The following is a 14,992-nucleotide window of genomic DNA, read 5'->3' on the forward strand; positions in this document are numbered from 1 at the left end:
TTTTAGCCTCCTACCAACTTTAGTATTTTTTGTCAGCTGTTTAGTGTGACCATAAATTTATTTATTCAAGATGAGCTCCACGAAGGAAAAACTGGAGGATCAGGACAGGATCCAGAAGCGGGTCAACAAGATCCTGGAGGCTCGTCTGGAGTCGGACAAGGTAAGCGCCTGCCGATCCTACAGAAAGTCTCTAATCTCGTGTTTTTAGGACACTCTGGATGCCCTCAGCGGGCTGTCCAGCTTCTTTACGGAAAACACCATCCAAAACCGCAGGAATCTCCGAAGCCAGATCGAGCACCGTTCCGTGGGCATCAATGAGAACTTTCTGAAGGCTTTCCGTGAGGTAAAGCTGTCGCTGGACGCCGTGTGCGATGATCTGGACAAGATGGCCACGTCAGTGGAGACCATGAAATCGGACCTGGAGACCTCAAAGGCCCTGACCAAGGATCTGATCGATCAGACCAATACTATGCAACAAGAACGGGACCGGTTGGAGGTCCATCAGCAAATAGCCCAGGCCTTTTTGGCGCGCTTTCAGTTGAGTGGGCCGGAACACCAGCTGCTCTACGGCGCTGCCAAGGATGCGCCAATAGTCGCCGACTTCTTCAAGGTTCTGGACCGGGTCCAGAGCATCCACGCCGATTGCCGGCTGCTGATGCAGTGTGGCTACCAGACAGCTGCTTTGGACATCATGGAGGAGATGACTTTGCATCAGGAGGGTGCTCTGGAAAGACTCTATCGCTGGACCCAGAACCACTGCCGCAGTCTGGAGAACAACGAGATCGGACCGCTGATTGTAGAGGCCATGAGCCGGCTGCAGGATCGTCCAGTTCTCTTCAAGTTGGTCCTTTAATAGTTTAGGTTTTTGGAATTATTTTAAAAGAAGGACATTTCAGATACGTAATCGATGAGTATGCCATTGCCAGAAGAGCTGTTCTAGTGCGCCAATTCATTGAGGCTCTCACCGAAGGCGGACCTGGCGGCAATCCCAAGCCCATAGAGCTGCATGCCCATGATCCCAAGCGCTACATTGGAGACATGTTTGCCTGGCTGCACCAAAGCATTCCCACGGAAAAGGAGAACCTGTCGTTGCTTTTCAAAAAGTGCGACAAGCAGGGTAACTTAAATGGTCCAACCTGTTATGAGCCTCATTACTAATTGATTCCTTAACCCTTCAGATATCTCGGACCAGCTTCAAAGCGCCCTGGGCTACATAGCCGATGGTGTGTGCCATCCACTGAAAGTGCGCGTGGAAACCATCCTCCAGGCTGAAAAGGACACCATTGTTCTATTCACCATTTCGAACTTGCTCCGCTTCTATCAGCAGATAATGCGTCAAGTGGTCCAGGGTGGCAGCCTGGAGGAGTGTCTGGTGGAGCTGCAAAAGAACAGTGAGCAGATCTACTTGGGCGCCCTGGCAGCTCAGGTGCGTAGCGTTCTGCAGCGGCCGTCGGGAGGATCTGGCCTGGCCTTGGAACCTCCCCAACGAGATCTAGTTCCGCCACCAAGTGTGGCACGTTTGCTGAACATTCTCAAGGAGATCTTATCGGTGGCCACAATGGTGGATGGCCGGCAGGCGGATATTACCAAGATAGTGAGCTGCGTAATCGACCCGCTGCTGCAATCTGTCCAGGAAAGTGCGGCTCATTTGCCCACCGTGGATATGGGGGTGTACCTCCTGAACTGCCTCCATCACATGCAGAGCTCGTTGGCGGTTTACGAATACATGGACGAGCGCGTGGAACGGCTGCAGGCCCAGTCGGACGCCCAACTAGACACCCTGACCTCTGAGCAGGCCTCCTCGCTGGTGGCCAATTTGAATCTGGGCCCCATCTACGCCATCCTGCAGAGCAATCAGTCCAAGATTGAAACGAACCTGCTGAAAATATTCATGTCCAAGATGGACGCCTTTCTGGAGCTACCCGACGTGCTGCTCTTGCCGCAGGTGCAGCTCATCATGTCGAGCAGTCATCGGGCCACCGTCCAAAAGCGATCTTTCAATGTAATCGTGGCTATCTACAAGCAGATCTACGATCGAGTTCACGATCCTGCCAACGGATTCGAGCACCCCGACCAGTTGCTCCACAGGACGCCAGAGCAAGTGTCTCACATCTTGACTTCAACTTAATATATATACCCCATTCCGATTCTAAATAGTCTTATTTATCTGTGTATGTCTATAAATCTATATATTTTAATCAAAAGCCGATTTTCCTGTCTGAGATGTTTCAATTAAAAGTTTTTAGCATCCACTTAGTTTTAAAAAAAAGGACTAATCCTTGCCAGGAAAGTAAATTAATGTTTTTGCTTTCACACGTATACAGTCTATGAGGTGGCCACTGGCCAGTGAGGTGGCCGAACCTCATGCAATCACTATCATCTAGGAGGTCTAAGTAATGGTTACTGTTTGGCGCTGGAAGAGCTCCAGAGTGAGGGAGGAAAAGAACGCAGGGAATGAGTTATTGGTGGCCAGCTGCTGGTCAATAGCTGGACTCAGAGTCCGGGAATACGGAGACTCGAGCAGAGCCAAGCAGTTCGATTCGTTGAGGGTGACGTCCAGGTAGTCCTCCGGACTTTCAGCATACATACTGGAAAGGCTACAAAAGGAAAACATTAATAACAGGACTAGAGCAAGTCGTTAAAACCTACCGATAATTGCTATTAGCTCCGATGCGGTCGATCCTATAGCCCAATAGCATGTAGCATACATCGCGGAACTCGGTGGTGGCCGCTTTGAAGCACTCCTTCATCTTGCGCATCTTACCGTTCGCCGACTCCAGCTCCGCCCGCAGCTGATTGAACTCTTTAAAGTTCATTGTCATGCCTCCAGTGCTGGTGGTCTCGTTCAGTCGCTGATCCTGATCGTCCTCCAGCTTCTTGTTGCGCCGCTTCAAGCGCTCGATCTCCGCCTGCAGTTTTTCCATTATATTCTTGGCGGATTCGTAAGCTTCGGCGGCCGGATTCTCCGTAAAATGCACCACCTTGTAGTCCTTTATGTTAAAGTCGCCGCGCAGACAACGGTGCATAAGCTCCAGCTCCATTTCCTCCTTGCGCCTGCGGAGCCGATCGTTCTCCAGCCGCAGTGTGTCCAACTCCTTCTTGACACTGTCGTAGCCCTCGCTGGACGGTTCAGCCAGCTGCTCATGTTGGCGCATGGCCTGAATCTCACGTTCCAGTGTAGCACACATATCCTTGTAGGCGGTGACGGTGCGTTCTAGGACCTCCATGCGGTAGCGCACCTGCATGTCCTGCGTCATGTCCGCCATGCTCGTGTTGCTCATGGTCAGATCCTTGTCAAAGTTCTCCACCATCTGCTTGTAAAAGTCGCGCTCCTTGGACACAGTAATCAGCTTGCGCTGCAGTCGCTCCTTGAAGTTCTTGTGGCGTTTCAGGCCCATATTGAGTTCTTCGATGTTCTTCATGTAGACGCTACACTTTTGCTCCATTTCACGCACTGTGGTCTATAAGGGAAGTATATTTTAAGCAACAAAATTAAGAAAAATAATATGTTTATGAAGCCTACCTGCAAGTGCTTGGTGTCGGATTCGGAGGTTGTCTTTTCAGCAACGTGCACTATGTCCTCTTGCAACAGTTGCTCGATGCGCGACCGTAGGGCCAACGGACTCACCAAGGTATTCGCCAGGCAGTGGTCCTGGGCCACCTTAACCCACTCCTTGAGTTCTTGCTCGACATGCGAGAGCTTGACCTGCAGGGACACCGCCTCCGCTCGAGCGCCCTCCTCTTTGTCCAATCGCGTCTTGTAGTCATGCACCTGCTCCTCAAGTAGCAACTTGTCTCCAATGAGCGTGTTCAGGTGCTTGTTGTGTTGACGCAGTCGATCCACCTCTGCCTGCAACTCGGGAATACTGGCCAAGCGTTCCTGCGATGCTTTAGTGACCTCCTTCCAGTCATTGTACGACTGAATTTCGAACTCCAACTCCTTGATGCGTTCGTTGGCTTCATTCAGGCGTTGGGTTTGCTTCTCAAAGTCGCTACGCAGTTCTTCGTGCCTGGCAACCCGTTCCTTGAACTCGTCATGTCGACGACGGAGCCGCTCCAGTTCAGAGCGCGTGGCCTGCAGTTCGAGATCCGCACGATGAGCCATCCGACGATACTCGGCCAGGTCGTTATTGATGCACATCTGAACGTCGCGGGCGTCCTCCTCCTGCTGTGACTTTTCCTTTTGTAGCATATCTACCGAGTTCTCAAACTTCATTTTTAGCTCCGCCAGCTCTGCTCTGGCATTGCTGGCCTCTTCTTTTAGCGCCCCTTCTCGCTTTCGCATTATCATTAAATTCCTCTCCATTTCCAGCATATTCTTGCTGGTTATGTCGCACTGCTGCTTCAAGGCGGTGCTTTTGCTCTCGGCCACCGCCATGGCCCGGCAGTGTTCCTTCAACTGGCGCTCCAAGTCGCGCTGCAACTTACTGTTCCTGGCCTTCAGTTCGATTATATCGGCGCGCAGTTGGCTGTTCTGCCACGGACCCAGGGAGCTGTTCAAGGAGCTATTTAAGGACCCGGTACTGTTCAGATTGTTGTCGGACGTGTCCATGCGTCGCTTCTTTGGTGCTGTAAGTAATTCTTGCCACTTTCTACTCAAATAAAAATGCAAAAATACTTACAAGCAATAAAGTCATCGGTGAAAGATGTAGACAGCCGGTTGAAGAGAAGTTTCTTTGGTGCTGAGTGGGTGACGCTGTCGTTGAACTGCGCCATCATGTTGTCCATGCTGCTGCGTATTTCGTCCATCTTAGCTTAAGTTTTGTTGAAATAGTTCTAAAATATGTGTTTATGAAAATTTTTCGGTTTCGGCTTTTGGTGATTTCTTGTAAGCGTCAGTGTGGCCAGATTTGCCAGAAACCGACACTCTTTGTTTGCTAAAAAATGTGGCAGCCTTGAAAAGACAGTTATGTGGCAGCACCATCGGGATAACACGCCCGTTCTCTGGCAACACCGTTTTGGCCCTGTTGTCTGGCAAGTCCGATCCGAAAATAAAAATTGATTTGCATTTGTTCTTGGCCAAAAATATTTAAAATGTTATGGTTTGCCCACAAAAAATGACTTAGTTACCACTCCAACTAAATTAAATGGCCAAGTGGTGGAAACTCAGACAATTAAACAACTGCCGGAAAGTCTAGCGTATGTGAAGAAGTAGGCGTGTGTACTTGCCGAGCAAAAGAAGAAAAAACGGTAAAAAGGATTTTAAGCAAAGCTCAAGCAATAACTTTTTATCAAATAGCATAAATAGGAAAATTAATAAAAGGAAACGCGAGTGCGGCTTAAATGTGCGAAAATCGCAACAAAAAAGTGTATGCCAAATAGGAAAATGTGGCTCCGCCAACGATAACGGTACTCGTACTCGCCAACACACACACATACCACTACACTGCCAGTGGCGGATCTTGACCACCAGCCGCACCTATAAAAGTGGGCGTAGGTAGAGACAAATTACAAAAAAGGATGTTATGCTTCTAGCGACAGAGTAAATAGTTTAAACAAATTCAACCTGGATTAAAATAATACTCAAAAGCTTAGAAAATACCAATACACATACACATTCCCACGCACACCAAAGGAAGTAGGAGGAAAGGAAAGGAAAGAAAAGGAAGAAGAAAGAAGTAGCATCGGCGCGTTGGAGAAATGTGCGGGAAGAGAAAAGTGAAAATAAACGTGTAGTAGAGAATTTTTGAAGCAGACACACACACACACAAACACATACACATCCCACACTCTTTCTCTCTCTCTGTCACTCGGCTTTTACCGTTTTCCGCCTACTCACACACACACACACACTCACACACTTGCAAAACACTCACTCACACACACACACACACACTCTCGTATTGTATGCGCGAAAAGCGTGAGCTAGTGAGAACATGTCGTAATGGCCAGAGAGGTAAGTGCAAATGCCAAAAGTGTTAAAAGCGAAGCCGGCAAGTGCGGTTAAACTGTTAATTGCCAGGCTATTGCCAGTCTTCATTGCCCGATCTTGGGCGATAATGTTCATCCATCCATCGAAATCAGCTGATCCCGCCTCATAATTCATTTCTCACCCCCACACACATTAACGGTTAATACGGGCCCTACAGTAAAGCTCCAGTAAGTCGTGGCTCTTCAGTGAAGCCAGTGCCACGGTTTTTATAGCCTACTTTTGAGAGCTCCAGGCTTTCGTTCATTATTAAGATTGTTTGATTTTCCTTTTTTTAAGCCAAAAATCTAGTTTAAGCCTATTCTTTCTATCAAATTTGTATTAATTTTTAATGACAACCTTTTGTAAGTGGGGGGGGGGGGGGGGGGGGGGGGGATACCCTGCATCTCAGCATCAGCATCAGCATCTGCATTCGCATCCGCATCCACATCCACGTCCACGTCCGCTAGAGGAACCTATTAAGCCCGTGGCCCCCATTAGTCTCTTTGTGTGCGTGTCCCCCAATCTCGGCGCTGGGCCTGTGTGAGTGCAGTGGGTATGCGTGTGTTTGTGCATGTTTTATGCAGTTCCTTCGTTTCGTTTTGCTTTGCGGGTGAGTGAATAGCTTTGACCCAAATAACTGAGGTAATACTTACGCCCCATAGATGCGCCACACCCCCAACGCCCATAGCGTCCTCCTTGCAATACCTCCCCGCTCCCTGGCCCCCCCATGTGCATCTGCAACTGTTGTTGTTCTTCGCCCTCCCCCCTCCCCTTGCCCACATAACGGTATTCGACTCTCCTTGGACTTTTGCAAAAAAAAAAAAAATTGTTGCTTTGTGATGTCGCCAAAAGGTTGTTGAAGAAATTCCCGAAAGCCAAAAGGAATTCCTTCAAAAGCTGGCCAAATTTCAGCAGAGTTTTGAGCTGCAAGCTGATCCCCTGCATTATTAAGCATAAACAAAACCAAATTATCTCTGCTTCTTGGCTAAAACAAGCGAAAAAGAAGGAAAGTCGGCCAGCAGCACAAGTTACAGCACTGTTAAGCCCTAACATTTTCAGCTGGCAATGCTGTTTACATGGCGAGAGAAAGTGAGAAGAGAGAGTGTCACGAGAGAGAGCAGCTTAGGGAACTGCATCTCGCTTTCGCTCTCGCTCACCAGCCCAACAGCCCATCACTTTATATCCTTTAGCCCCTTTTATTAAACGACTCTATGAATGTTTAATGTCCTCGGGCTGCAGTTTAAATGCTTCACGGCGCTGTTAATTAAAAGTTGGTCAACAAAAAAAAAAAGTAAAGAAGCTCACTCTAATATTATTGCAGGGTAAACAAGGACCAGCTGCCGTGCTAATTGATCGGATTTGATTTGGTGTCAATATTTACGAATCGAACGGTACAGGATCCGTGGGAATACTTGTGGAGCGTTTCGCGGGAGAAGGTGCGCGCGCCTTATCGTCCTGATTATATCACATTGATACAAATGTAGGCCAAAGCACGGCTAACAAAAATGTCAACTTTCCGAATGGGAATTTTTAAAGCCTAGAAAGAGAGTACTGTATTAAAATAAAAGCTTTAACTAAAGTTAGTTAATATGGGTTTCATTACTTACTTCTTTTCTAAACTCTGGCTTCTTTTCCTTTAAGCTTTATGCTGCACTTCTCTCACTCACTCCCCCTAGGAAGTCATGGCTGCACTTCTCTCCCGTTTAAGCCCTGTTCTCGTTCCGAGCGATGTTAGAGCCATGTTAGCCATGGCTGCAACACACAACCCAGCCCCAAAAAGGGGAAAAAACAGCAGCATCTGCAGTACCATCAGCAGCAGTAGCAGCAGCATCACGTCGGGAAAACCTCCCAGTTCGCATTGCCAAGCTGCCAGGCACAGAGGCGGCCAAGAAGAGCTCTGCTGCCAATTTTTTCGTTTAAAAATACAACATTGAAACAGGGTGTGACTAAAACCAACGTTTTTTCTATCTTCGAACTTTAAAATTCTTTGATTAAAATCCTTTTTATTAAAAAAAAAGGATATCTAATAAGCAGCTTGGCAGCCACAAATGAAAACGAAACGAAAACTCGGCGGTTTCACGGGCAAAACGGGGTGCTGCAGGCGCGTAGTAAAGTGAAAGTGCGAAGTGCGAAGGTCAACCCGCCCTGACCTGCCCCAAAAATACGAGTACGAATGCGAATGCGAATTACGAGCAGGAGTCCAAGAAAACGAAATTTCAGACCCATCTGCTCAGCAAGCCAAACCTTTTTACAAAAAAAATAAAAAAAGGAAACCTCAATTTTGTGCAGAGTGCGTTTTTATTTTATTGTGATTTAAAAATAAAAAAAAACACCTTTTGTATGCACTTGTAGTAACGAATTTTCCCCGAAGGCATTTAACAAGAAAATTAATAAAATTTATAAACAATAAACTACAATAAAAAATAAATGAGCAATAAGCTTTAATTTTTGTAATAACTTTTCGTAAAGTTTGCAAGTTTATATAACGATTTTCTAAACAAAAAAAAGAGGAAACTTTATACAATTATTAAAAATGAAAAATCCGAACAACGAGGTGGTAGTGTGAGGGAGGACGACCTTGAGCGAAAGAGCCCAGGAATCGAGCCCAGAACCAACAGCAACAACAACAACAGCACCAGAACCAGCAGCAGCAGCAGCAAGAAGTCGCGGCCTAAAAGTGGCTGCCAAGGGCGAAACGAGTGCCATCTGCAGCAGCACCACCGCCACCAACACCGCCATCAGCAGCAGCAGCAGCAGCTGCAGCGCCACCATGTGGTCCAACGCCCTGTGCACGCTGGGCGTGACGAAGCCGCTCTGCAACTGTCTGAGCATCAGACAAGTGGCAGCCGCAGCTGCGGCGGCGGCCCAGGCCACGCAGGGCGTTGCTGCCTCTGCCGCGGCAGGTGTGGGTGTTGGGGGCGTTGGCGGTGTGGGTGGTGTGGGTGGTGCGGCCATCACAACGGGACCTTCGGCCACCACCAGCAATGGCCTCTCCGCATTGGTAATTGTCCCGCTTTTTTTTTTTTTTGAAAAACCTGATAAGTGATAACTGATTACTGGATAGTAGAGTACCCATGTTGCCAGGCCAATGGATCAATCACCATTCTCACTGCCATAAATTGATAAGATAAGCCAGCAGTCGCTACTCTACGATTATCTGGAGAGCCAACAAAAGATACTCGGGTTGTTTGCTTTTGAAATCGTTTAGAAATTTCATTTTAAATCGATTAATCCTGGCAATTACGATAAGATATATGTACATATATAGTAGAAGTCTATAAAAACAGTAGTGCCAAACCAGTCTATAAAGGACTGGCTATATAGATCTGAAGATCCGAAAGATAGCTACCAAGGGAATCATACCTGTAGCAGAGCACCGCGCTGTCTATGGCCTCTGCTCTGGCTGTTTATACAATTTATTAATTTCTGAATTTATAATACCACCTCCACCCTCTCCCCTGCAAGGCCCCACTCTTTCGAAAGCCATATGGCGGCGGCGGGGCCCCGAAACTGACCTATCCCAAAGACAAAACGCGAGCGCACGAGTTCACCCAAGGGGGAGGGTGGAGTGGGGAAAGAAATGAAATATTTTTATGAAAAGTTTTCTGCTTGTTTTCGGTGTGTGTGTGTGTGTGTGTGTGTGTGTGTGGAGGAATAAGCAAAATGTCAACATGAATTTTTTGTAATTTTTCAAACATTTTATTTTGTGAAAGTAGCGGGATAGGAAAAAGGAGGTAGATGTATGTAGAGGATATATGGTAGGGGAGGGGGGGGTAGCATTCCATCTACACTAGAAATGATGAGAGCGAAAGAGAGAGCCAGCTTCCTTTTCATATTTGTATTTGGCTCGTGTGCTGCACTCGTTACTGGGTCACTGGAGCGCCACACTCATGTCCTTGCAATACATTAAACATTGCAGCTTCGTCCTGTTACAGTCTGCTTCTTGCCACTGTTAGCCAACAGCTGCGAGCACTGTTAGCTGTTCCACACCCCCCTTTTCCCCCACTCGCATGGGGTATCTGTCACACTTTTGTTTTCACTTTTCTGTTTTATTTTTTCTTTTTATTTAAAACAATAAAATATTTTAAAAAAATAATACAAGAAAATATTTTTTTATTTTTATTTCTTAATTTTTTTTTTTTTGTTTCTTGTACAATTAAGCTTGCATAGTTGGCCTTGACATTTGCCCCCCAACCCCTTCATTTAATAAGCCCGAGTACCTCAATTAGCGGGCTGGAGAAATTATGACACAGCCCGGGCCTTCTGGTGCTGCCACACCCACTTGTCACTTTGCCTGCGCAGTGTTTCACACAGGTGTCACGCCCATTTTGCATCCTCCATCTCACATATCACATAACCATGCCCCTTCCCGACCCCCCAATCCCCAAACCCCAAACCCCAACTAGCTAGAGAATCCCAACAAACTAATCCAAGTCTTCTTCGCAGGAGTCTCGCGGCAAGAGACCACTGAAAATCTGGGACAGCTGGCGGAATGTGCGCAAGGGCGTCGTAGTTGGGACTTTCGAAGAGCTCTTGGTCCGCGGCAAGGACAAGCTGGGGGTTCCTGCTTCAGAACCGGTACGCGTTGTTCTGGAGTGTGATGGAACCCAAATCGAGGATGGCGAATACTTTCGCACCCTGGCCAACAATACGGTCCTCCTCCTGTTGAGGCAGGGCGAGCGCTGGTATCCCACTGGCGTCGACGTCATAAAGGCTGGTAAGTATCTGTGCCTGAATCTGGCATTAACTGATATATATATTGATAATGGCAAAAATAAATCTTGAAATTTGATATAAATTGTAATGTTTATTGAGGAATGTTTACAAAATCATTTGAAAACCATTCAGACTCGAATAAAAACAGACTTTTTATTATGTAATTATATAATTTTTAAAAATATTTACGAGATCTATCAATCTCCTTTCAAAAACTTCATAAATTTCAATATTTTCCATGAAGATATATAGGTTCTATAAATCTTAAAGAATGTAAACACTTTTCGAGTGACATACGGCATTGGAAAAGTTTTGTTTATATAGAAAGAAAGATATATGTATATTCCGATGTGTATCTAGAAAAACTATTTTTAAATAAAGCGCAAAAGCCATTTAAAGATCATTCGCTTGAGTTTCTTTTAGCCATTGTCAGTACTGCATGAAAATAGGACCCTATTTTAATGATCTACTTACCATTTCAGCAATATCAGCTATACCGAAAATCGTCTGCGAGACGATCCATGCACTAGAGCTGCACGATGAGACCCCGTCGTGGAAGATCATGGACAACAAGGGGCGTGTCACGGTCGTATTGCACTGGGATCAGCGGCAGGGTGGTGGAAGCAGCGGCGGCGGCGGAGGAGGTGGTGGCGGTGGCGGCGGTGGCATGTGCTCCGGTCTGGGCAGCAGCAATGGCTTGCTCTCCTCTGACAAGTACTCGCCCTCGAAAAAGGGCCTCTCCGCACAGAGTTCTCTGGACAACAAATCGGTGTCCTCGCAGTCCTCCCAGCCGCGCTACGCCAGCCCCCAAATAACGGTGATCAGCGACGACGGCCCGGCGAGCATATACCATCCCGGCGGCGTGGTACTGCCGCCTGGAGTTGTGATACCCGGCGGCAGCCGTCGCCTCTCCAAGCAGGGTAGCTCCTTCGACAGCACCATTGGAGTGGGCGTTGGGGCGGTGCATGTGCATACGCCGGAGTGCGCCCATCACGCCCACACGCCAAGCAGGGCAGGCAGTCCCAGCACCACCGAGTGCGATTTTCACTGCTGTGCCCTGCACGAGGAGGGACGAAAAATAGCCGTGCACAAGAGTGTGGCCACGTCGCCCATCCAGGACGGAAGCACAAGTCCCCAGCCGCAGTCGGCACCTTCGGTTATGGATCCTATGCAGGGCGTCAGCAGCGGAGGAGGCGGCGGAAGCATGCAACGCCGTTCGTCGGGGGCCAAGGGCCATGTGCGTTTCCTGGATATCGCCCCAGAACGGGATAGCTCCGAGAGCGAAACGGAGAACACCGTAATGGAGGACGACAAGACGACGACGGAGAAGTTTCTGCTATTGATCGACCAGCTGTCGGTGGATCAAAAGCGCCACCTCAGCATCAAGGACATCGGCATCATATTGGAGCGCCTCAACTCCAAGATCCTTGATGTGGAGCGGTTGGATCGCGAGTCCGAGTCGGACGACTGCTACAACTGGACGATAAAGGCGACAATACGCGGCGATGCGCTTCGCGAACTGGGCGTCATCTACAATGGCAACTACTACGCCATCTCCGAGCATCCCGGCTACAAGGAGGAGCTCGAGGAGAACGGCGAGGAGGCTGAAGAAGAGGAGGAGGAGGAGGATGAGGAGGACAGAATTTAGACGGGGAAAATGAGAGGGGGCATTAATCCCAAATTCACGAACGCCCCACGTTGGGCGCCAGGAAGAAGGTATCAATAAACTAACGCATTTTACAGAAACGAAAAACGAACAAAAAAAAAATCCAAAAAAAGAACGATTTAAAAAGAAACCACACACACACACTAAAATAGGAGTAGCCCAGCAGCTCAACACACCACACACACACACATAACACATGCATACATATATACATATATACTTATATAAAATAATTACGAGAATATAATAATGCAAGTCGCACATTGTACAATAGTGAAGTAAGCATAAAAAGTGAATTATAAAAAGGCGAAAGCAAAGCAGCCAAAAAAAAGATACAAACACACACACACACACAACACACTCATCTCAGACATCCTTTGAAAGCCCCCGAAAAAAACAAAAACAAAAACAAAAGCAAAAAGCGCGAAAAAAATATAAAAAAGCAGTTTTGTAGCATTTAGCAAGAATTCTCATAAACGGGAACCGACCGTTAACGAAGGAATGTGTGAATATCAGATTCGAATTCCCCACAGTCGAAGTCACCATACCCATATCCGCATCCGCATTAACATCCCCACGATCAGTTGCTAATCCCAATCCTTGTGTTGTTATCGTTGTTGTACAATAGATGTTTCGTGTTCCGTTGTGATTGTGTGCCAAAATAGCCTTATTTAGTTGGATAGCCCCACGCACAGACTGCCACTCGAGTCAGGAAATCTAATCTGAACCTAAAACCCAAAGACTATAAGTTGTGAAAGAGATATAGATAACAGAGACTATAAATTGTTGTTGCCAAAAGCAAAAAAAGATGAGAAACCTAACACTGTCTGTTGGTTCAGTCGGTCTCTCGTACTATCCTATGTAGTGAGTTCCTTAGTTTTGTTTCTAGTCTCCCAGCCAAAAACAAAAAAAAAACGAAATGCATTTGTATAGTTCCTGGAGTCTATTATTTGTTAAAAATTGTTATATATTTTTCAAACTCCCCGCTGAAAGAATCACACAACTCACCACATTCGCCTAAGCATTAGCATCCTACATCCTGCATCCTACATCCTGCATCAGCATGTAAAACTGCCGTTAATCGTAGTGTTGTCAAACGTTCAACAAATTCGCGCACAATGTTAAATTTAAACACGAAGAATAGAAACAATAAGCAAAAGATGCTGGTAAATGCCTGACAAACTGACTAAAAACAAAAGAAAAATATGTGTAGTAGATTTAAACCGCCCTCTCCCTTTGCATTGTCATCGTACATTGAGTTAGTGAACCTTACCTATAAAAAACGAAAGAAAAAAAAAAAGATAAATCAGTAGATCCATTGGGTGAATCTCTCTATTAGTAACATCGTAAGATCGCAATCGAAATTGTAATTGCACCCGTTGCGTGCAAAAGCGAAAACACTGCCAAACAAAATATCGCCACCAATGTCCGCATTTGCATCTTCATACCGTTGGGTTAGAGCTCTATTTCAGGACCTTCGATGGTTCCATACGGGTAAAAAGCAATAGAGAAACTTGATCAGTAAACGGAGGATAGTTTGCCGATTTTCAAAAATCTATCTTTAGAGTTTTGGAGACTTTCAAAGTATTTCTAGTCATTTTTAAATGCTCATCTCTCCTGGCATTCGTAGCTGGTCTACGTTGCTGCTGCTGTTTCCCTAATTGAAACCTAGGGGTACTAATAGGTAACCAAAAAAAATATCTTCCTGCTCTGCATCAAATCATCAGACACCTCCAGTAGCATAGGGAAACCAACCGAATTGGACAAATAACGTAAACAATGCCGAGATCAACCACAACTGTCTTCTGCTTAAATAAAAAAAAACAAACGAAAGAGAGATAAAAAATGGAAATAAATTTAAATGGAAAGTAAAAAAGAAAACCTAAAAAAGAGGCGAAAGTGATTTTTAACACAAAAGGCACAAATCTAAGCATTTATGCGAGAAAATTAAATGAAAAATCTAGTATGTATAAATGAAAATTGAAATTGATAATTGATTGATAACGATAATAAAATAGAAGGGAAGAAGGGTCAGTAAAATGAGAAATCAGATATAGGAGACAAGCGAAGAAGAACGTTAAACGAGTACTCACAATTAGCGAAGCGAAAAACAAATTCATTAGCGTTGTTTTAATTTATTAGTAAGTCGACGACCCAAAACACGACTAATCGTCGGATATAGTATGTACTATATACATATATCCAAATGAACGGAGAGTGAGGTAGGAGGAGGGGAGTCAGTCGAGTTACGAGAAGGAGATGAGCAAATTACCTATGCGTACTCAACAAGCATTACATAGTTATAAGACGGGAACTTGCAATACGATGATATCTCAACTTCCATACCGATACAGACTTCTTCAGCTGACTTCCATAATCATAATCATTGTTAACACTTAACTATAGAGGATAACGCTTTAAAAAAACAAAAAAGAAAAGACATCAGAACACACGGAAAAGCACACAGTGTTCTTTGTTCGGGCTCGTTTAGTTAGTCGTTCTGTTCTGATCGATCCTCCAAGAAACCATATATATGTTATATTGAGTCCTAGACCAAGTCCCCAGACCCTGCACCCGCCCCACTGCTCCCACTCAGACTCGTCGTCGCACACTCTCTGTGTAAATGCAATCAGTTAGATTTATAAGATGAATAAAAGAACAATTGGAAGACCTCCCCCGGCAGGATAATGAAAGCATTA

General features: G+C 46.0%; 3 protein-coding genes across 4 annotated transcripts; 2 read left to right on the top strand and 1 right to left on the bottom strand.

Annotated features, from left to right (window-relative positions):
- The first annotated feature begins 3 nt into the window (after positions 1-3).
- On the top strand, positions 4-2,256 carry Cog6 (conserved oligomeric Golgi complex subunit 6). Its single transcript, XM_017252622.3, has 4 exons — positions 4-160; positions 209-840; positions 897-1,117; positions 1,179-2,256. The coding sequence occupies exons 1-4, from the start codon at positions 71-73 to the stop codon at positions 2,126-2,128; spliced, it is 1,893 nt and encodes a 630-aa protein (XP_017108111.1). The 5' UTR covers positions 4-70; the 3' UTR covers positions 2,129-2,256.
- On the bottom strand, positions 2,173-4,882 carry Mad1 (Mitotic arrest-deficient 1). Its single transcript, XM_017252621.3, has 4 exons — positions 4,623-4,882; positions 3,524-4,569; positions 2,650-3,461; positions 2,173-2,597 (listed from the first exon to the last, which is right to left on the bottom strand). Exons 1-4 carry the CDS (start codon positions 4,747-4,749, stop codon positions 2,390-2,392), a joined length of 2,193 nt encoding a protein of 730 aa, XP_017108110.2. The 5' UTR covers positions 4,750-4,882; the 3' UTR covers positions 2,173-2,389.
- A 68-nt stretch (positions 4,883-4,950) lies between these two features.
- Drep2 (DNA fragmentation factor-related protein 2) lies at positions 4,951-13,599 on the top strand. 2 transcript variants are annotated; one of them, XM_017252624.3, is made up of 3 exons: positions 4,951-5,896; positions 10,358-10,628; positions 11,110-13,599. In XM_017252624.3, exons 1-3 carry the CDS (start codon positions 5,885-5,887, stop codon positions 12,273-12,275), a joined length of 1,449 nt encoding a protein of 482 aa, XP_017108113.1. In that variant the 5' UTR covers positions 4,951-5,884; the 3' UTR covers positions 12,276-13,599. The 2 variants fall into 2 exon arrangements, with proteins under 2 accessions (XP_017108113.1, XP_017108112.1); XM_017252623.3 differs by lacking the exon at positions 4,951-5,896 and adding an exon at positions 8,667-8,912.
- Positions 13,600-14,992: the final 1,393 nt, after the last annotated feature.

The sequence above is a fragment of the Drosophila bipectinata genome, chromosome 2R (assembly GCF_030179905.1).
Source record: "Drosophila bipectinata strain 14024-0381.07 chromosome 2R, DbipHiC1v2, whole genome shotgun sequence".
Classification (NCBI taxonomy): domain Eukaryota; kingdom Metazoa; phylum Arthropoda; class Insecta; order Diptera; family Drosophilidae; genus Drosophila; species Drosophila bipectinata.